Source organism: Urocitellus parryii, chromosome 7, assembly GCF_045843805.1.
Source record: "Urocitellus parryii isolate mUroPar1 chromosome 7, mUroPar1.hap1, whole genome shotgun sequence".
Lineage (NCBI taxonomy): Eukaryota > Metazoa > Chordata > Mammalia > Rodentia > Sciuridae > Urocitellus > Urocitellus parryii.
The window spans coordinates 133922523-133944513 of record NC_135537.1 but is presented as its reverse complement, the minus strand read 5'-3'; the positions used below and the strand labels follow the sequence as shown (position 1 = coordinate 133944513).

The 21991-nt window shown below is 44.8% G+C and overlaps 1 protein-coding gene across 1 annotated transcript; it reads right to left on the bottom strand.

The window, feature by feature from the left end:
- Positions 1 to 1380: 1380 nt before the first annotated feature.
- Xaf1 (XIAP associated factor 1) lies at positions 1381 to 16895 on the bottom strand. Its single transcript, XM_026393968.1, has 7 exons — positions 16848 to 16895; positions 15053 to 15188; positions 13826 to 14021; positions 12525 to 12610; positions 4177 to 4518; positions 1629 to 1696; positions 1381 to 1484 (listed from the first exon to the last, which is right to left on the bottom strand). Exons 1-6 carry the CDS (start codon positions 16877 to 16879, stop codon positions 1640 to 1642), a joined length of 849 nt encoding a protein of 282 aa, XP_026249753.1. The 5' UTR covers positions 16880 to 16895; the 3' UTR covers positions 1381 to 1484; positions 1629 to 1639.
- Positions 16896 to 21991: the final 5096 nt, after the last annotated feature.

Below are 21991 nucleotides of genomic sequence, written 5' to 3'. Positions count from 1 at the left end.
TAGGAAGTAGGAGGGGACCAAGATACTTCTGCCCCATCCTCTTCAGAAAGAGATGAATCCATCCACTTTACAAATGGAGAAATAGAAGGTAAGACCTTGGATTCCACCCTAAGCTGGGACTCCAAGCTGGGCTCCATCTACCATATCACACAGCCAGTCAGGAAACCTAAGGATGTCCTATCCATCGGGCGATGCAGGGTGGCTGGGGAAACTCCCAAGGACTTCCAGGAGGAGGCGGGCGAGGAAGGCAGCCCGCCCTTCGCGCTCCAGACCTCTGGGCGTCCCTCCGCCACCCCGCCTGAGCCTCCCGGAGGGACTTGGCAGCCTGCAACGCGCGCCCCCTCGCCAGTTACCCACTCGCTGCGCCCCGCTCCGGCTGTGCCCGGTTTGGGCTGCAGGGATGGCGAGTGCCTGCCTGCTTTACCCACGCCGCTGCTGTTCGGACGCCAACTCTGAGCACCCGGGGTCCGCACCCTGCCATCGCCCAGGTAAATAAATGTCCATCTCCGGGTCGCCTTTGTGACGCCCCGCCCGCCCGCACGGCTCTGCTCAGCACCACAGGTCTCAGGGGCTCACACTTGGAGTCGCCAAGTCAGTTGTTGGTGTGTACAGGGCATGGAGCAACCCGCGCTGACTGCCCAGGAGAGGACCCTACCGGCGCTGGGAGGCAGGAGGCTCGCGTGGCACTCGGGGTGAACATGGTCATGCACTCTACCCTTCCATGCAAGGAAGAGGTTCTGTTGGGAAATTGGGGCGCAGTCCACAACCTGTCGGGTCCTGACCTAGCCTCTGGGTCCCTCCAAGCCTCTGGAGACCCAGCTTTTGCGCCTCTCTTTAGGAAGTCGCTGTTGCAGGCTTTACCCTGGGGCTCCCTTTTCTTCTCTTTGGACAAGGCCCCCCAAGAAAGGCCTGAAGCAAATCTGAACATTTGCTAGAGAGCCGCCCCACCTTTTCAATCCCTCCCGCCTCCTCCCATCCAGGATGTGGTTTTCCTAACCACCCACCTTCCTTGGCCCTTCCCTACTCCAGCCAGGGAGCTGGTGCCCAAAGAGACCTCCCCAATGTCCAATGACCCCCCCCCCCCAAGAAAATTGAGTGTACTGTTTGTCCCTAGGTAGGCTGCATCTCCAGACTCCCCCTCCTTCCCTACCCAAAGTCTTCAAAGCTGCCCCTTTGTCACTTGACCCTTGAGCCTCATTTCTCCCTCTACTGCTTTCTTTCCTCTTCTTTTCTCCCCTCCCCCACTCCCTGCTCATCCTGCTGTCCTGGCTCCTGCCATCTCTTGCCCTGGAAAACCAGCAAGAAATTCCAAAGAAGGTGAACAAGAAGGTTCCAGGAAGGACATTTTTATTCTTCAGGGCAAAGCTGAGGTCTCTTAGACATGCCAGCTGTTGAGTCCAGATGACTAATCAGAATGCTCAGCCAGAAGAACTGGAATCCTTTTTCTTCCTGGTCATTTGTATCCCTTGGGTAAACCTATGTCTCTGTTCAAAAGAAGAAATATGGTTAACGTGCAAAGCTTTTCTTCTAAAGCCCAAAGAATAAAATTGATCTCTTTTCATAAATAGAGAGCACCGTGGAAAGTAAGCAGGAACACCGGCATAATAGGAAATCTAAATTCTTAGTACCTTTTCCAAATCTAGCTGGACTTTCTCACTTGTTTTCCTTTCCATGAAGCTAACCGCAGGCATTTCTCCTAAAAAAAAAAAAAAATGGATATAATAAAGTTCAATATGTTCCCAGTGGCAAGTGCTGGTTTCTGAAATGTCTCTGAATATTGCTGTCCCCTGTTCCTGAGCATGAGCTCCAAGATAAAGATGGGGTGGGATGGATAGAAGAGGCCCCACTGAGCCAGGAGAGGATCAGGAGATTCTAGGAGAGTGTTAAAAGAGGCTGATGATCATGGGGAAGGAGCAGAAGAGAGACTCTCCTGCCAAGGACTCCTACGTAGCCATTGAAAACAATAAGCCACATTGTTTGACTCAAAGGGATTTTACTTGGGTATTGCTGGATCATAATATTAAGATGCAAGGAAATGTGTATAATAGTGCTCCAAATGTACATGTTTGCATATGATTATATAACAAGATTATTCAATAGTTATATTATGTATAGGATGAATACCAGGTTAAATTTTAATTTCAGAGAAACCAAGAATCATTTCTTGGGGGCATACGTATATTTAAAAATGCTTTGTTTCTATGAAATCCAAATTTGATTATCATCTGGGAATTTCATTTGCTCAATCTAGCAATCCTATTGTATAAGAATGGAGAGGGGTTGGGGATTTCGCCCAGTAGCAGAGTGCTCGCCTAGTGCAAGGCCTCAGCCCTGAAGGAAAAGAAAAAAAAAAAGGAATGGAGAAAAGGGAAATAGCCCTAATAGCACCCCCAGCAAATATGAATTAGCTCATTTAAAAAATCATATGCATATATTGATGACAAAGAAGTTAGAAGAAAAGATTTAGGTCTACCTTTGTGAAGAGAGTATGTGTCATATATTAAGTGGAAAAGGCAAATGACTATATAAAAACAATATGTGAATATAATGAATATATAAAACTAATATGTGGGGAAATCGAAGCAATTCAAGGACACCCACAAGGCTGTTGAAATTGGTATCTCAGGGCATAGGAGTGGGGAAGGGTAAGAGTGGGGAATGATTAATTACCTTTAATTCCATACTCTTTAATATGGTATTATGTCAGCTAGTTTCAACAAAAATTTAGTACTTTGTATTTTAAACAATATCAAACAAACAAACCAGTCCAGAGCTTAAGAACATAAATTTTAGAGCTATATATGTGAGGATTATGGACTGGGTTCTGGCACTCTCTAATTGCACAATCCTGGGAAAGGTAGTCTACCTTTCTGTTCAGTTTCCTCACCTGTAAAATGAAGATAAAATATCTGTTTATTGTTTACAATGACGATTAACTCAGCCACACGACCAGCACGCTAGCTTCATAATAGAGGTTTGAAGCATAGAAATTAACTAGTGAGTTTAAATTAAAGAGACATGACTCTCAGCTACCTTTTTCACCCAACTCAGAGATGGCTCCTCCTAGCTCCTGCCTCCAGCCACCTAATGCGGTAGCGAGGTTAACACGAGAGGCCATCGAGAGAGAGGGAACACGCCAGGGAGTGAGCTTTTATTGGGGAACAAAAAACTAAAGGGAAAATTCCATCCAATGAAGGTTGAGGGGGGCAGCATTCCAAGGTCAGGGTCAGTGATTGGTCTTCAGGTCAGTGGTCAGGCACACCCCCACAGGGACAAGCCCTTGCACCTGAGACAGGGTGGGGAAGGCTCTGACAAAGCTTGCCTGAGTGCCTCTCACCCAGCCAGGGAGGTAACTCAAATCACTGAGTGAGAATGGCTTCCCACAATTAACCATTATTCAAGAGCTCAGCATTGTAACTTGCATTCAGTTGTTAACTACCTCTAATACCAACTCACAACAAAATGAACTAGGATATCTAAAAAAAAAAAAAAAAAAAAAAAAACATAATATTGAGGGAGATGGCTGCAAATCCTGATCTGCTTAATTTTTTTTTTTTTTTTTTGGGTGGGGAGAGGACTGGAGCTTGAACTTGGGGCACTCAACCACTGAGCTACATCCCCAGTCCTATTTTTAATATTTTATTTACAAACAGGGTCTCACTGAGTTGCCTAGCACCTCACTTTTGCTGAGGCTGGTTTTGAACTCTTGATTCTGCTGCCTCAGCCTCCTGAGCTGCTGGGATTTCAGGCGTGCATCACCACGGCTGGCTTAAAGCAATCTTGACCTGCTGGAGGCAAACCACCAACTGACTTAGAATCTGGAGCAAGACACGTTGGCTCTCTGACCCTTCTGCACCATTCCAGGCCCATTTCTCCCTCAATGATCTACACCTTCAGGAAGAGAGAGACTGGCTATCCTTGGTTTCACTCCAGTTTTAGAGCATTTTGCCATGTGTTGGTGCTGGGCTAGGAGCTGGGGACTCAGAGAACTGGTTCTACTTTCTCAGGTGATCCAGTATGTAGGAGGTAACCCAAATAAACCTTGGGCACACAGAGAAGTTAGGGAAAGGCCCGTTCAGTTGCAACACTGGGGTAGCATCCTGCAAGTCTTGGATTTCTGGAAGATACTATCCAAATGGTTCACTGCCGTGTAAGGAGAGAAGAGAGGCTGCTTACCTGATGTTGACATAGGGTGGGAAGGGGAAGTAGGATACCACACTGAGAACACATCCTCAAAATGTCATAGGCTGCCTCATCTTCTGTAGGAAAGGCAGTCCTTGGCTTGTGCTCAGCCTTCAAAGGCAGGTTCACGGTTCTGTTTTTGTTTCTCTGTGCTTTCTGTGTTGAATTTTCAGGAAAATGAGGAAATTTGTTTCTATATCTTGTCTTTGGACGAACATCTCTCTCAGTGGTGGACGTTTGATTTCCAGCAGTCTCACTTGGAAGGGACAGAGGAAGAATTTTTGGCTTTCCAGATGGATGATGTTTCCCAGACTCTGAGACTGAACAACACTTACCCTGCAATTGTGAGTAATAGATCAAATTAAAAAGTGACCTCATTGGTTGAACAGTATAATTGATTAGATTACCTGAAAACTTTCTACCAGAAGCACCTACGTAGGATGAATGAAATATGACAGATATTCAATTGAAGTTCATAGTTGACTTTAAATGAAAGAGAGAAAACCGAGTTCCAGAAATGAAGGTCTGAATGGTTGCTGTGATTTGAAGAGGTCCCTTCCAAAATCCACGTAAGGCCAGTGGGATAGTATTAAGAAGCAGGGCCTCTAAGAGGTCATTAGATCATAGGAGCCGGAGACTCAGAGATCTGGCTCTCCCTACAGTTGCCCGGCACTGTGGTGAATGCCATTGATGGAATTAAGGACTTTATGAAAGCAGCTTCATGCAGCATTTGATTAACTCGCTCTTCTACCTTCTGCTACAGGAGGATGAAGCAAGAATACCCTCACCAGAAACCAAATGCTAACACCTTGATCTTGGATTTCTAACTTTCAGAATTGTGAGAATTATATTTCTGTTCTGTTCTTGTCTGTGGTATTCTGTTAGCAACACAAACAGACCATGACATGGGTTAAGCAAATGAGCAGACACTTGGTTTTGGGAGGAGATGTGGGGTCAATCTTGTAAATAGGGGCTTGGATGAGAGAAATGTCCCGTTCCCATAAGGTGGGGAAATGGAAGTAACAATCCCCTCTCCCTGCCCAATGTTGGGACTCTTAAAGGCTAAATTATGGTGACTAAGAGAAAAGAATCAGCTAATTAGAAAAGGAAAGTGATAGAAAACTTTCCTATTTGGGGCCAGAATTTGAATGTGGAGAAGCAAAAAAAAAAAAAAAAAAAAAAAATGTGTCCCTGTAAACTTAAAATCACAGGCCCATACCATTTCAGTGCTTAGGGTTCATATTTATATTAGACTCATTTTTGGAAAATGCATAAGCAGAAAAAATTAACATAAAATTGGGAAGTAATTGTTAAGGTCTGTAAACAAGTCAGGATGGTGCCTGGCATTTTGCCAGAGGAAGTGGTTTGAGAAGTAACACCAGCGAGCCATTAAGTGTGGAGATTCCTTATTGGTTGATTGCTGTATCTAGTTTATGTTAATTAAGATAAGCTATATGTAATGTATATATACCCCTCTTGTCCTACAATAAACGGCTCCTACTCCTGCTGTATCAATCTACACAAGTTGTTCGTGTCCCCCCCCCCCCCCCGTTATTTTGCTGTAGCCGGACTGCGGGAAGTAATCACATAATACCTCTGGAAAGTATATAACTTCAAAATTGATCATAAAGGATTCTCACAAGTAGAGATCCACCAAATAGAAACGCACAGTTCAAATTTACAAGCACTTGTGGGAACAATCCATCTTGAGTAAATCAAAACAAATAGTAGTGTTAATGTCCAAGAAATTCAGATGATAGAACTAAAGCTAGCTAAACTATCATTCAGAAATTCAGGGGGAAAAAGCTCATTTTCAGGCAATTAAAAATTTACTACTAACAGGTTCTTGCTGAAAGGACCACTGATACATACATCAGGCAGAGAGGAAACCATGGCAAGAAGGAAAACTTGTGATCCAAGAAAAAATGTGAGCAAAGAGAAGGGTAATCTTGTGAGCATACCCAAATAGGCATGAATTGCATAACTTAACAATAACTCTAATGACTAAAGAGGGGTAGTAGGAAAACAAAGCAGGTTAGAATTATGGAAACATTTTCATATAAAATAGGATTAGAGGGTTAGAGTTAGCATATTTTCAAATCCATATACGTTTGTAAAGAGGGTTGAGATAATGATTCACTGCGGACTTTATAAAGTTTTCATATTTAAAAGTTATTAATATCTACTCAAATAATAGAAAGAAAATTCAAAATTGCCAAATCAATAGAAAAGAAGAAAAATAAGAAAGAAAACTTGTTCAATCTAACAGAAGGCAGGGGAGGGAAAAGCAGCTGAAGTAGTAATGAGTAAGTGTGGTAAATGGAAGGCCTCCCAAAAGATGGTGAAAAGAACTATTGTCAATATCATTAGATGTACTAAAGGCACCGTGGTTAAGTGAAAAAAAAAAAATGACCATATTTAAAAATGTATCTTTAAATGGTGAAATAGCAAGATATTTTGAATTTGCTTTGAAATATTTCAGGAAAAAAAGAAAAGAAAAAATAAAAATACAAAAGAATGGAAAAAGTTGGGCTGGGGATGTGGCTCAAGCGGTAGTGCACTCGCCTGGCATGTGTGGGGCCCGGGTTCGATCCTCAGCACCACATACAAACAAAGATGTTGTGTCCGCCGAAAACTAAAATATAAATATTAAAAAATTCTCTCTCTCTCTTAAAATAAAATAAAAGACAAATTGCTCTCTCCTCTGGATCTTGGATATCTTAAAAAAAAAAGAATGGAAAAAGTAAATACGGGAAACTTTTAATTATTGTATCTCAGGGATGAATACATAGGTTTTCTTTGTATTAGCTTTCTACTTTCATTTAAAATTTTTTTATAGTTCTAATTGCCTTTATTTTATTTGTTTATTTTCATATGGTGCTGAGAATTGAACCCAGTGCCTCATGCCTCAAGCTCTCTGCCACTGAGGTACAGCCCCAGCCCTCTACTTTCATTTTATTTGAGTGTTTTTATAATAATTTTCTTAAAAATTAAGATGATTCAGGGCTGGGGATGTGGCTCAAGTGGTAGCTCGTTTGCCTGGCATGCATGTGGCCCGGCACCACATACAAACAAAGATGTTGTGTCTGCCAAAAACTAAAAAAAAAAAAATATTTAAAAAATTAAGATGATTGATTCTATTATCATCTAATCCACCATTTCCAGACATATAGGTCTAAAAAATTTACTCCCTCGCTTTCTTTCTCAAGAGACAAATGGAGAATACATCTATCAAATAAGTAATAAATCAAGAAAAAATGGAAGACCTGACCTGAGATTTGAAGAAAAGAATTCCAACTTTGGAAAAAGGTGGAAGAAATTCCTAGGATGAGCTAGGGAATAACATGCTCCCAACATGAAATCAATAGAATACTTGGTGTGTTTAATTATACTGAGGGGAAAATTTCTGATCTGGCAGAATCTTTAAGGGATGATTTAGTGATAGGTAACTAGAAAGTGAAACAAATGAAAAAAATGAAGCAACTACTAACTTCAGGGGAAACAAAGAGTTGTAGAAAAAAGTAAATCTGATCATATGGCAAATCATTTATAATGTTTACATGGTCAGAGTAATGTAATATTCAGTACTGATTTAACCAGCATGAATGATGTCAATAAATTGAGGGGAGGGAATGATGAAACTTGAATGAAACCTGTATTCCTAAATCCTAATAAGTCAGTAGATAATATCTAAAATTGAAAAAAAAATCAGTAAAAGAAAGTGCTTTAGAAATATGGAGGTTGCCGGGGACTGTGGTGCGTGCCTGTAATTCCAGCAATTCAGGAGGAGGAGGCAGGATGATCAAGTTCAGCCAGCCTCAGCAACTTAATAAGGCCCTAAGCAACTTAGCAAGACCCTGTCTCTAAATAAAATATGAAAAGGGCTGGGGATGTTGCTCAGTGGATAAGTGCCCCTGGGTTCAATCCCTGGGACCAAAAAAAAAAAAAAAAAAAAAAAGAAAGAAAGAAATATGCAGGTAATTATCATAGGAAACAGGGAAAAGAGAAAAATAAGAGTACTTGTGTCTATGAAGCCATTAATAGGAAAGGAGGCACTGGGGATTTTATTTTAATTTTAACTGAGGCTATAGGAGGCAATTAATAAGGATCATAATAAATAATGAAATTAGATAATATATTAGAAGTTGATAGATACTATGAAAAATACAGAGGAAGGTGAGGGGTGGTGGGCATGTGATGGGGAGGGGCTGCAGTTTTAAATAGTTTGTCAAGGGATGCTCCTTGAGGTGTCATTTGAGCAAAGACTTGAGGTAGCTCTTTGAATATGGCAGGGAGTGGGGTGACGGGGTGACTTTCAGGCAGAGGAAACAGCCAGGGAAAATGCTCTAAGGTACGTACCGTGTGCTCAGGAAAACCACCAGGAGGCCAGCAGGCTGGGAAATGAGATGGAGAGGTGATGAGGAGGAAAGAGAGGCGCAGAAGACGCAGGGCACAGAGGCCCTTGTTCAGATTTCGACTGTGTGAAATGGGGGCGGGAGCTGTACAGAATTTTGAGCAGAGGAATGAAATCATTGTATTTTTAAAGGTTCATGTTGACGGCCATGGTGAGAACACACTGCAGTGGGCAAGGTGGGTGGTAGGGAGCCCAGTGAGGAGATGACAGCAGCAATCTGGGGTTGGAGGTTACGGTGGCTGGCACCAGGGTACCCACACTGATGGAAGGATGGGAGTCAAGGACGCACCTGAAATCGTGGCCTGAGCAGCTGGAAGGACAGAGTTGCCATTGCAGAAGATGGGCAAAGCAGTGGCGGAGAGAATGCCATTTCGGATGTGTTATGATTAAGCTGCCTGCCAAGCATTCAAGCATCGATGCCTGAATCGGCAAGGATACCTGAATCTGGAGTTTAGGGTAAAAAGTTCAGACTGAGATATAAATTTAGGAGTGTCAGTTTACATATGGCATTAAGAAAAAAAAGGAGATTAGATGAAATGACTGAGGCAGCAGGTGTAGGAATAATAGAGACCAGAGACCACAATGGTGCTCAAAGTGTGGAAGGAAGCTCCTGTCCCTCCCAAAGCTGAAGCCAAAGCAAAGGCTCCCAAGGCAGTGCTGAAAGGTGGCCACACACACACACACACACACACACACACACACACACCTGCCCATCATCCCACCTTCTGCCCCAGGCCCTGTGGCTCCCGGGTCCACCCAGATATCCTTCAAACAGCACCGCTGGGAAAGATCAGCTAGACCACTCTGCCATCAAGCTGCACCTGACCACTGGGTCGGCGGTAAAGAAGGTACGAGATGACAACACACTTGGGTTCTTTGTGGGTGTCAAGGCCAAAAAGCATCTGAGCATACTTTGAAGAGGCTCTATTACATCGATGTGGCCAAGGTCAATACCCTGACCAGGCCTGGTGGAGACAGAAGGCATGATTAACTGGCTCCTGATTATGATGCTTTAGATGTTGCCAAAAAAAAAAAAAAAAAATTAGGATCAGCTAAACCGAGTCCTGCTGGTTAATTTCAATTACAGATATTTTCACCATAAAAAAGGAGATAAGAGACTGAGCTCTGCCCTGTCCCCACTTATTAGGAGGTTGGGGGGGGGGTCTAGTGGAAACCAGAAGAGTGGGGTCTCCTGGAAGCCAAGAAAAATGAATTGAGGAAGAGGGAGGGATGATGAGCTGGGGTGTTAAAAGCTCATTATTTTAATATTTATTTATTTTTAGTTTTTCGGCGGACACAACATCTTTGTTTGTATGTGGTGCTGAGGATCGAACCCGGGCCGCACGCATGCCACAGGCAAGTGTGCTTCCGCTTGAGCCACATCCCCAGCCCTAAAATCTCATTATTAATTGATGACTAAGAAATGAGAATTGGATTTAGCCAGGCAAAGGTCATTGATGATTTTGAGAAGAGTACTTTTGGCAGAGTTGGGGGAAGTAGTGGGTTCGAAAGCTGGAATGGAGCGTTTGTAAGAATATAGATAGTGAGTTCAAATATTTTGCTACCAAGGGAAACAAAGAGATAATATGATGGCTGGCTGGCAGGAAATGGGATGAAGACAAGTATTTTTTGTTTTTCTGGTTTGGGGTTGTTACTATTAAAGTTAAGGACAGAATCATGAAACTGCCTAGTGTACACTATATCAGTCCCCAGTTCTCAAAATAAATAAATAAATAAATAAATAAATATGCCTTCCATGTAAGGTCAGAGAGAATACCATGGGTAGAAGTGTTACTATCACCTCTTTAAACATTCATAACAAATGTTTGAACATAGCGGGAGAACTGTTTTGAGATTTTGTCGTTGCTTGCATGTACAGTGCATTTAACCTCTCCATGTTGCAGAAGAGAGAAGAGAGAACTGCTCTAACAGGGTAGCAGTGACCTTGTGCAGGCAAGAAGGAAGGATTTGGTGCATCAGGAGGGGATAAGTGTTCAACAGGAGCACAGAAAGCCCTTCTATGATAATGGATGGGAAGGTAGCAGATGTGAATATAGATGCTGGTAAGGAGGGAGGGGGCTCTGGTGTTGAGTGGTTGTGGCTGTCCTCTTTTCATGACCAAGTAGATAAATCTTTGTTCCTATTTTCCACAAAATAAGAAAGAAGCTCAGGGAGGGTGCACATAGTAAGTTGCAGATGCTTTAGATATTGCCAAAAAACTAGGATCAGCTAAACCGAGTCCCATAAAACTCAAAAGAGTTTCTGACCACAAACAAATCCAGTTCCATGGTTACTATAGCTCCCCCCACCTTCAAATAAATATGTAGGTGTCCTTGGTTACAGGTTGGAGCATTTTGAAGGGGAGTAATCATCTCCATTCTTTTTTTTTAAAATTTTTTTTTAGTTGTAGATGGACACAATACCTTTATTTTGTTTATTTATTTTTTTATGTGGTGCCGAGGATCGAACCCAGTGCCTCATACATGCTAGGTGAGTGCTCTACCACTGAGCCATAACCCCAGCCATCAACTTCACTCTTATGTTGGTGCATAACAAGTATCTGATCAAACAAACAAACAAACAAAAAACACAGGCAACTTAGAGATAAATATCAGTATTAAGGTAACTCATAGGTGATTTTGATGTGCAGCTAAGACTGGTCATCACTTGGCTGAGGCAGCAATTCTCAAACTTGAAACACCCGGTAAATCTTGTCATATTCTTTTTCAAAATTTTTCCCTCTAGTTGTAGATGGATAGCATGCCTTTATTTTATTTGTATATATTTTTTAATACCGTGCTAAGGATCGGACCCAGTGTCTCATATGTGCTAAGCAAGTGCTCTGCCACTGAGCTACAGTCCCAGCCCTCACCCTGCATATTCTGATTTAGCATTTCTAGAGAAGGGGACTGAGAGTCTGTCTTTCTAACCAACTTCTGGGTGATGCCGAGGTTGCTGGTCCACAGATCTGCTGTTTAAAAAGCAAGGAGCCAAAGGCAGAAGGAACCCAAGCATTCTTGTCTGGCAACAGATTGGATAAACACAAGGCAGCATGACTATAAAAAGATCCTAAAAGGAGGACTGGGGATATAGCTCAGTTGGTAGAGTGCTTGCCTTGCATGTACAAGGCCCTGGGTTTGATCCCCAGCACACACACGCACAAAAAAAAAAATCATAAAAGGAATAAGGTACCCACACATGTCAAAGCTACAACATGGATGAGCCTTGAAAACGTTATGCTAACTGAAGGAAGCCAGTCACAGAGGACCACGGAGGATTTGACTAATATAAAATGTCCACAGAACCTGGGAAAAGGAAGGAATGGGGAGTAGCTGCCAGTGGGCCCAGGGTTTCTTTTTGGGGTGATGAAAATGCCCTGGAAATAGAGTGGTGATGGCCTCATAACACTGTGAAAGTCAAATATGTCACTAATGGCGAATTTCATGTATATCTTACTATAGTGATAAAAAAGCAAAAAGATGTCATTAGTTCTGATATTCTATAAGTTCTATGAATTGAAGAATTTAGAAAGGTAAACAGCTCTGTGTCCAAAGAGAAGTTGAGGTCTTTGGAGAGAAGCTATGGTGACTTTTCCGTCTTGTACAAAAAAAGGGAACAACTTGGCACAGCAATGCGCTAACAAGGCCCTGAGGGCCCTGCAGGTCCTGAAAGTTGTAGAGGGTCAGAGGTGATCAGAAATATCAGGGGAGGTCATGGGTACTCCTTGAAGGTCAATTATGTATGCTAAATTCACTGAAAGGAATTCACGAAAATCCTTTTGGGAACCAAGCAAAAAATAAATATGGGAACCTTTATATATGTGCAATGACAAATTGGGCCAGAATCTGCTCTTTCACGTCACATTTTTTTTTTTTTAGAATATGAATTAGCTATTGGCATCGTGATAAAACGACTAATTGCTACTCACCCTATGGAGGATGGACTCATTTTCTGAATACTTCTGGTTGTAATAATCACGGTGGATCTTCCTTTCAGGAGCTGAAATTCTCTTCCCTGAATAAGCACAGAAACAACGCCACAAATGATCACCCTTGACAATGGTTAGCCCAGCTCTCCCCTGACTGCCTGCATGGCATGTACCTGTGAGCATGAACTGCCCCCAGGCTGGCCCCATCTTAAGTCTCCTGCGTTGCCAGCATCCTCAGCCACACAGGGATGTGGCCACATTGTGCACTCAGGGTAGCATGCCACCCTGGGGAAGAGACATTTAGCAGGAGCTGGGTTTTTAAGGCGATAAGGGGAGCCATTACTACAGGGGCCACACCTGTCTAACTACTCTCTCGTTCTACTCATTTCCAAGATCTGTGATCCAACTAGATGTTGACTGTACACATCATTAGGTTGAAGCCATGTTGTGTTGAACTTGTGTGGATGAAGTTGTGGTGCAGGTTGTGTTGGTTGTGTGGAAGCCCAGGCACACGGGAATGAAGGAAGCATGCATGGACCTCTTGCTGTCCAGTTTTCATTGGTCAGTTTTGACCCTGGGTAGAGATTTATTATCTAAGGGTTTCACCAGGAGAGATTTATCATCTAAGGGGTTTTAGGCTTTCTCCACCCCCATGTTACCACATTGTGGTAGCAAAAACATCAGCCACATTGAGAGCTGTGTCCTCAACACACCTTCACAAAGAATTAATTGAATTGGGCCAAGAGAACAGAAGGTGATACCAGGCGGCCAACACACAGGCCTGGTGAAGTTCAGGAGCTACAGATAGCTCCCCTCTGGCCATTGCAGATGGTGGAAAGAACTAGATTTTGTATCAGGAAACATGAGTGTCCAGTCTTATTTCTGCTTTGAGAAAGCCCTGCTTCATTCTTAGATTTCTCACTTATAAAAGGATTCGGGGTGGGGGGGGTGTGTGTCTCACCAGGCTAAGATTGCACTGGAGGAGTTCAAAGAACCCCCCCCCCATTTTGAGGACTCTCCATGGCTTCCTGACTCGTATGTGGGGTTCTCAGCCCCCACCCCCATCCCGCCTAGGCCTCTTGGTCTTCCTGGACCAATCATTTAAAGACCTCGGCAGACACACAAGAAGACCCCTCTAGAGCTTGGTGCAGACCTAGAATAGCAGATGAACTGAGGTACACACAAGGAAACACCCTTCTCCTCTGCACCATGGAGGACATCCAGTCCCTTGCATCCCGCCCAGGAGAGGCTCTGACCCTTGAGGCTTCCTGCTTCCTCCCCAGGCTTTCCCTGATGCTCACCTTTTCCAAGCTGAGCCTGTCTACCCGGACAGACTTCCTGGTGCCGGGCTAGCACCTGAAGCCTGATGAACTGGCCGCAGTGTAGGCAGCACTCTGTCTGCTTGTCACAGCGGGACTCGTGGATCTGCAGCTCCTTCAGGGACCCCGTCAGCTCACAGAACTTGCACTGGATGGAGTCTTGCTGGCGTTCCTCGGTCTGCGGGAGGCAGCAGGAAGGGCATGATCATTGGCCTCTTGGACGGCAGGTCAAGAACCCGAACCTATCTCCCTAGGGAACTGAAGCCAATCAGAGAAGGCGAGGGCAAGGGCCAGAGTACAGGACAGTCTTTGAGGAATCTGACCTCTCTTGGACCCCTGGACGTACAGAAAACCCTCCTATTCAACATCTGAGGATGGGGGGAATGTGTTTTCCTGAGGGGGGGCTGGTTCTTCATGGCTCTCTGAACCCACTTGGGTGAGAAGGCAATGTTCAGAGGGAATTTATGACTAGCTGCTTCTCCCTTTTGCTCTCCTTCTCCCATGTTGGACTGCTTGACTGTAGAGGAGGAATCACACCTGACTCTTACTGCATGCAATTCCAGCAAGAGCTTCTGTACTTCACGGACACATCTCACACCTGATTTAAGCAGAGAAAGAATGAGAGAGAGAGAGAGAGAGAGAGAGAGAGAGAGAGAGAGAGAGAGAGGACAGCAAGAGAGAGAAACTTCACCCCACACCTCCAGCCTTCCCCACATCCACTTTGGTGCTTGGTGTTTCTAGAAGGTGGGGAATCAGGTGTGGCTACCTCGCTCCTTCTAGCATCTAGCCCAGTGTTCAAGAAGCATTTGCTGGACGAGTTTGAGCTGAAACAGATGCCCAAGCCTGAGGACTTCCAGACATACAGATAAGGGAGCCCCAAGACAGACTGACATAAAAAAGCAGGAAAGAAGAAGTGATGCTTGTCTGCCCTCCTTTCCTGCTTTCCCACGTTAGGAATCTTGAAAGAATATTTAAGCTTCCCTGCAACAAGAACCTCCCTGGTCTTGGCCAGACCCACGAGCCTGTAGGAAAAGAATCTGAGAAAGAGAAACTGCGGGCAGAGTCACTCTAGTATGAGAAAGACAGGGTCGTATACCTTTCTACACACAGGGGCTCAACAGGGGCTGAACAGCTTGCCCACAGGGACCAGGGAGGACTGGACTCTGGCCCCCGAGCCCTAGGTTCCCATCCTTCCTGCCACCTGCTCACCTGCTGGTGCTCATTTTCAAAATGCTCCTTCATCTTTGACTGTGGGATGGGCTCCTCACACTCTGGGCAAAGGACCAGGAACCGTAGGCAGTGGGCCTCGTGGAGGGTGAAGTGGGCAGAGGCCACACTTCTTCTGCTGTGGGAGCCAGGGGGGAGAAAAACAGGTTTGTTGTCATGGTATAGAACACAGAGCTTATTTTCTACCCAGGGCCAGCTCCTTGGAGTCCATCAGCACTGAAAATATGATGGTGTTGACCCCACCTGCCCTGCCTTCCCCAATGTTGGTCCAGAATCAGAACAATGCAGCACCTCATAATAAGTCTAAGGACGATTACAAAGTTCCTCCAGTGCTGGACCCAGCAGGTGTGAAGAAGCAGGAGGCAGGGATTGTAAGGGGAAACCTTTTCCGGGGATAGATAAATTCATTTCCTAGATCGTGGAATGGTTTCATGGGTGTTGGACATACATGAAAACATCCCAAGTGGTACTTTAGAGACATCCAGTTTATCCTAGGTCAATTATACATCAGTAAGGCTGTAATCAAAATGCAATAACAAATATTTAGTTCTTCCAAAGTTTTTTTTCCCTCATTTTCTGGTGCCTCTGCTGGTTCAAGCCAGTTACCCTGCCAGTTCCAGGCTTCCTGCAAGGTTGATGACAACTGAGAATCTCCAATGCGAGAGTGATCCATGTCTCTGAGAGTGAGAGGCCACCCACCTGTTCCCTGCCAGAGAGGTCACAAAGCCCTTCCTGATGAATCAAGGCTTCTGAGCCTCCCACTTCCTGGGCAGGGCAGTTTTTCCAAAAATCTTTGTCACTCTCTCAGCTCAGCTATTTTAGACATTCTGGGTCAGGCCTGTCCCAACTGGGCTACTCATACGTGTCAGAACTTAGGTCCTAACTTGGAGTTCTGATAATATGATCTTCACACCAATCTGTGAAAGAAGGGGGCCCATGGAGATTCCCCAGAACCATTCCCACCCTCGTTTCCATCAATTCTTGCTGGCAGCTTGGGAGGAAGAAAACTCTATAGAGACTGTAGCCCTACAGCCCAGATGTCCAGAGAAGAGCCTGTCAAAGTCCCTATCACATGGGACTGGGCCAGGAGTGGCCATCAAATCTCACTGCTCTTGGTTAGAACCAGCTGCCTGGTCAGAGGCACATGAGTGGCTTTACATTCCCTTTCCTCTGTTCCCCCTTCTCTACTCTGCCTGTCCTGTTCCCTGAGATCTTCCTAAGTTTGTTCCCAGGACCACAGATCTAGAAAGGTCTGGTAGGAGCAAAGCTCTCTGGGGACATTCCACCCTGGTTCCTGCCGCTAGTAGAGAGCGTTGAGAGTGAGGCTCTTCCATGGGCCAGCTGCCACTCACAGAGAGGTGTGGGCCTGGTACCTGCTCAGCTCGCTCTCAAGGTGAGGGTGGAAATGGTCCTGAGGAATCTCCGTGGGTCCCTTTCCTTCATAAATTGGTGTGGAGGCCATATTACCAGAACTCCAAGTCAGTTTCTAAGTTCCAAGGATGAGTAGCTCAGTCAGGACAATTCACCTGCATGTTTCACTCCAGGCCTGATCCAGAAGGTCTGAACTAGCTGATCTGAGGGAGGGTACTGAAGCTCCAGTTCTGCTGACTACCCTACCCCTCTACAGGGTTTCAACTTCCCAACCCCAGGGGATCCCAGTCCCCACCCTCCTGGGCGTTTGAATGCAAAGATCACATTGTGTCCTCCTCACTTCAAAAACAGCCTTCTCTGGTCTGACCCTCACTAGTGGTCTCTGCTAGAGAAAGTGCCTTCTTACCAGTTCCTGCACACTTGGAAGTCTCCCTCCATGCTCTGCTCCCTGGAGTTTCTCTATTGGGTTTCGTTTCTCGAGGATGAGAAAACAAAACCGAAAGTGTTACAACAGCCCAGCCCACAACCCCAGGGAGGGAGGGGAATCTCTGAATTCGGAACCCAGAGGCTCCCAGGAAGCCTCTCTGCAGCACGTCCAGCCCCTGCTAGTTCCCTGGACCTATGCTGTCCCCCTGTGCTGCTGTCACAGGCTGTTTCTGCAACCTCAAGAGCAGGAGTCAGAGGCCAGACGTCCCCACCTGCTTTGCTCCCTCTGGGTCTCCATCCCCTTTCCCTGCCATTGACTTCCGACTCCTAACCCTTCTCCCGCTCTTCTGTGGTCCTTCCTCTGCAGGGAAGAGGTGGATTTTCATGCTGAACTCCAGGGTTGCTCTCTGAAGAAGCGAATCCCTGACCTTCTGCAATCTGCTCTGGTGCCATTCAGTCATGACTTTGAAAATGGGGTCAGTGGCAGCTATCCCACTCCTCAGCTTATACCCAAAGGACTTTAAACAGCATATTACAGGGACACAGCCACATCAATGTTTATAGCAGCACAATTCACAATAGCTAAACTGTGGAGCCAACCTAGATGCCTTTCAATAGATGAATGGAAACTTTGGTATATATACACAATGGAACTTTACTCAGCATTAAAAGAGAACAAAATACTGGTATTTGCAGGTAAAAAATAATGCTAACTGAGCAAGCCAATCCCCAAAAAACAAAGGCCGAATGATATGAGGTTGCGGACATATAGGATGCATGCGATTGGGGAGGAGCATGGGAGGAGTGGAGGAACTTTAGATAGGGCAAAGGGGAGGGAGGGGAAGGGCGGGGATATGGGGGTAGGAATGACAGTGGAATGAGTTAGACATCATTACCCTAAGTAAATGTATAAGACACGAATGGTGTGGAAATACTTTGTGTACAACCACTGACTTGAAAAATTGTGTTCTATATGTGTAATATGAAATGAATTGCATTCCGCCACCATGTATAAAAAATTAGAATAAATAAATAATAAAAAAGAAAAAATGCAAACTAAGAATAAAATTGAAGAAAAAGAAAATGGGGTTGGTGGAAGAAATTTGGATGCAGAGTGCTGTGTTCCCAGACTAAAGGCTTTGGGTCACATCCTGGGAATGGAGTCACATACCGTTTGGTAGGTTGGTGGTCAGGGGAAAGTGCCTATCTCCCTGAGCTTCCCCCACTGGCCCCCCGCCCCAGTGCTGGGGATCAAACCTGGGGCTTTGCATGGTGGCCTAGTACTCTGCTATTGAGCTACAACCCCAGCCTTTTTAATCTTATTTCAAGACAGGGTCTCACTAAGTTGCCCAGACTGGCCTCAAACTTGCAATCCTCCTGCCTCAGCCTCCCATGTAACTGGGATTAGAGGTATGTGCCACCACACTCAGCAAACTTGTCCTTCTTGATTACAAAGTAATCATAGCAAACACTGATATAATGCCAAGTGGCAGGCATTGATTGTGGAAGGTCCTGTTATTGTCATCCCATTTTCAGCTAATGAAACTAAAGTACCAAGGGGCTTTGTAATCTGCACAAGTCGTATAACCAATAGGCAGAGCAACCAGGCTTTGAACACAGGCAACCTGGCCTTAGGTGTGTCTCTCCTGGAACAGCCAGTGGGTCGCAGACCAGAGTTTGAATCCTGACCATATAATTAACTGATAGCTTGAGTTATCTTAGCCTTTTTGAGATTCTGTTGACATTCTCTTGTTTATTGGACCACATGGTGGGGGGAGTGTCCCAGTAATTGTGTGAAAAATTGCTTTTGCCTGAGGAGGCACGCAGAACCCCAAATAAATAAGAATGACTAGACCAGTTGACCTCAAGTCTTTGAATCTTTGAAGGTCAAAAAACCATGTTCTGGGGTTGGGGCTGTAGCTCAGTAGTAGAGCACTTGCCTTGCATGTGTGAGGTACTGGGTTCGATCCTCAGCACCACATAAAAATAAATAAATAAATAAAGATACTGTACCAACTATCACTAAAAAAGAAAGAAAGAAAGTTCTGTTAAAGGCAACACATGTCCAAAGTAATAATGCATAATTAAATTAAGTGACCATATAACATTTGCAAATCTGTCTACTAGTGTTTGTTCTTTTCAAAAGAAGAAGTGGGGTGTGTTTAGTTAGATCAATAAAAGTGATAAAACAGGGTTGGGGTGCCACAGAGATGTGGGAACAAGATGCTGAGCTGTTTACATCCCCTCTGGCTCAAGAGACCTACTCCAGAGTGCTCTCTATGGTATCCTTAGATCTTTCCAAGATTCAGGCATGGTTTTATTAACAGAAGCACTTTAAACTATGGTGGGTTTTTTTTTTTTTTTTTTTTTTTGGTACCAGGGATTGAACCCAGTGGTACTTAACCAGTGAGCCACATTCCCAGATCTTTTTTATATTTTATTTAGAGACAGAGACTTGCCGAGTTATTTTAGGACCTCACTAAGTTGCTGAGGCTGGCTTTGAACTTGTGATTCTCTTGCTTCACCTCCTGAGCTGCTGGGATTATACAAGCAGGCTCAGAGAATTCTGTGCAAATGGGGTGGGAGCAGCCTCTTTGAGGAAGAAAACAGGATTAGAAAGTGCCCAGACATGGGCTCCAGCTTCCACATAGACTCTAAAATTCAGGCAATAAACAAGAAACTCTGTGTGTGTGTGTGTGTGTGTGTGTGTGTGTGTGTGTGTGTGTGTGAATAATTATGATCTCAATGATAGGAGATACTAGTGAGTGACTGTATCAACATTTCTGTGTCCCAGCTACTACAATAAACATCTTGTAGGTATGATCTTTATTTTCATTCACCTGACAGCTCTGTTGTAAACATTATTAGCCCCATTTTGCAAACGTAGGTAAGGAAGCTCAGAGAGGTGAAGCTCAAGGGCACACAGTGAAGTTCAGAGCTGGGTCCAGATAGGTTCATCTGACTCAGATCTCTATGTACCTCACCAAGACCCCATCTGACTCACTGGACAGCTGGGATGGGGAGGGCACTGGGCCAGGAGTCAGAGAGACCACAGTCGGCATCCTGGTCTCCTTCCTCATCAAGGGGAAGTTCCCCCGCCTCCCACTCCTGTCTTCCTCTGGGCAGTTTGTAAATACCAATGATATTAAAAAAGGAAGAACCTTCCCACAGTCTCCTGCTGAGATGCCCAGGGAGGATGTCATAAAGGACAGAAATCTGTGACAGGGCGGTAAGGCTGGCATCAGAAGAGACCGTGAGTTTTCTTCCTTTACGTTCTAATTTTCTTCTCGTTCCATCTCCAGCCTTTCTCTTCCTTTCCCTACTGAAATTCCAACCGTCCTTCAAGACAAGTCCTCTGCCATCCCTGACGCAGGACCTACCTCCTTTGTCTCTGGTTATAGATACTGGCTTGTCTTTCTGTGTCATCTCAATTTGTCCCCACCCAACCACAGACACAGGTGATTTGAGAGGAAGCTCTGTCACAGTTTGGATCTTGAGTGTTCCCCAAAGATCCACGTGATGAAGACCCAGTCCCTGGTCATGGCCTTACTGTGAGGTGATCGAATCTTTAGGTGGCCTGGTGGGAGGGATTTGGGGTTTGGGGGTGTGCCCTTAAAGGGGATATTAGGACAGGACATCTTCCTCTCTCTCTGCTATCTAGTGTTATGACGGATTTGTGGGACCCCAATAGACCTCCAGGAGCCGAATCCCATGCAATCACACAAGAGTCTTTATTGCAAGCTTGAGCCTGGACTCACAACCGTTCCTGACACAGCGGTCCCAGGGAGTGAGTCCTGGTCCTTTGTCCAGTTAGATTTTATAGGTTTTGGGGGGATACTCTATGCATCACAACATCACACAGCAAATCATTCCATACCATGGGAAAGTCAAACAACAACTCTTAACATTGATTAGCACATTCACTTGCGGGAACAAGTTGGGTAGGGGTTACAGGTTAGTACAAGAGGGGGATTCCTTTGAACTGATTGGTTTAGGCCACGAGGGGTGTACATGCTAAACTACATGGTTTCCCAACATGTTATCAACCACCATAAACTACTGGGGGGTCATCTGGCATTCCAGGTATTTTCCCTGTCTCATGATGATTAGAGGTTGCTAGGGGGGTTGCTATGGGACCTCACCCAGCCCAACTGAGTCAGGGACATCTGGCTCGCAGACCTCTCCTGTTATTTACAAACAACTCAGCAGGGTGGGTATGTGCTTAGGAGTGCTCTGTGGGTTTTTCCAAGGACAAGGGTCACGCCCCCTTCCTTAGGACAGACCTTGAGGTAGAAGCTGCTGTTATTTATTTATTTTTAAAAATGGATTCACATCAGTTTCTCACTAGCTGTCATGGGGTACAGGCCTCTTCTGCCATGTGCCACTACAGGTCCCAAACAATAGGGCCAAGAGACCATGGACTCAAACCTTTGAAACCATGAGCCAAAATAAACCCTTTCTCTTTATAAGCTGTTTATCTCAGGTAGTTTGTCATCGTGATGGAATGCTGGGGAACAACACCAGCGCACATCAGTTGCCCTCTGTATTTCTGAAGGGATCAATGTGCTTTGGGCCCGGGAGACAGAGAAATACTGTAATTTGCAGTAATGGGCATTCAAATGTTGGCTGACCTGAGTGGATGTGGATGGACGAACATTTAGGACAATTAAGCAGTATTAAGAATCTCCCCCGCCACACATGCAACACCCCAGAACCCTAGGACCACAGTAATGGCCATTTCACTTTGATTCTAAAGAAAACTCATAATTACATAACTAGGCATGGATATGCTTTCTTTTTCCTTTTTCTTTTTTTCCTTTAAATAAAATAGACTATTACAGAGAAAGCAGACTTTCTTGCCCACCATGCCCGGTTCCTGTGCCATGCTATTTTAAACCAGGGTGTGTGTGCAGGCACAAAAGATTGTCCCTGTTCCCATTACAACCAGGAATCAGTGCTGTGGGCTTGCATGATTTCATCACTGTCACCCATCCTTGGCCTGTCGCCAACCCTCCCCCCCTAAAACCCCACTCCATTAAAAAAATAAAGTAGATGAGACACGCTTTGTTGTGGGCTTAGAATTCCTTTCTAGGACACTGTGGCTACCCGCTGGGCAGATGTCAG

What these genes read in the sequence shown, in the direction of transcription:
- Xaf1 (XM_026393968.1), bottom strand. Translation starts at nt 16,879, where the DNA reads ATGGAGGGAGACTTCCAAGTGTGCAGGAACTG. An exon ending in TTGAAAATGAGCACCAGCAG is followed by an intron (nt 14,022 to 15,052) that starts GTGAGCAGGTGG and finishes TGCCTCCCGCAG; the next exon opens with ACCGAGGAACGCCAGCAAGA. An exon ending in ATGAGTCCATCCTCCATAGG is followed by an intron (nt 4,519 to 12,524) that starts GTGAGTAGCAAT and finishes TCACAATTGCAG; the next exon opens with GGTAAGTGTTGTTCAGTCTC.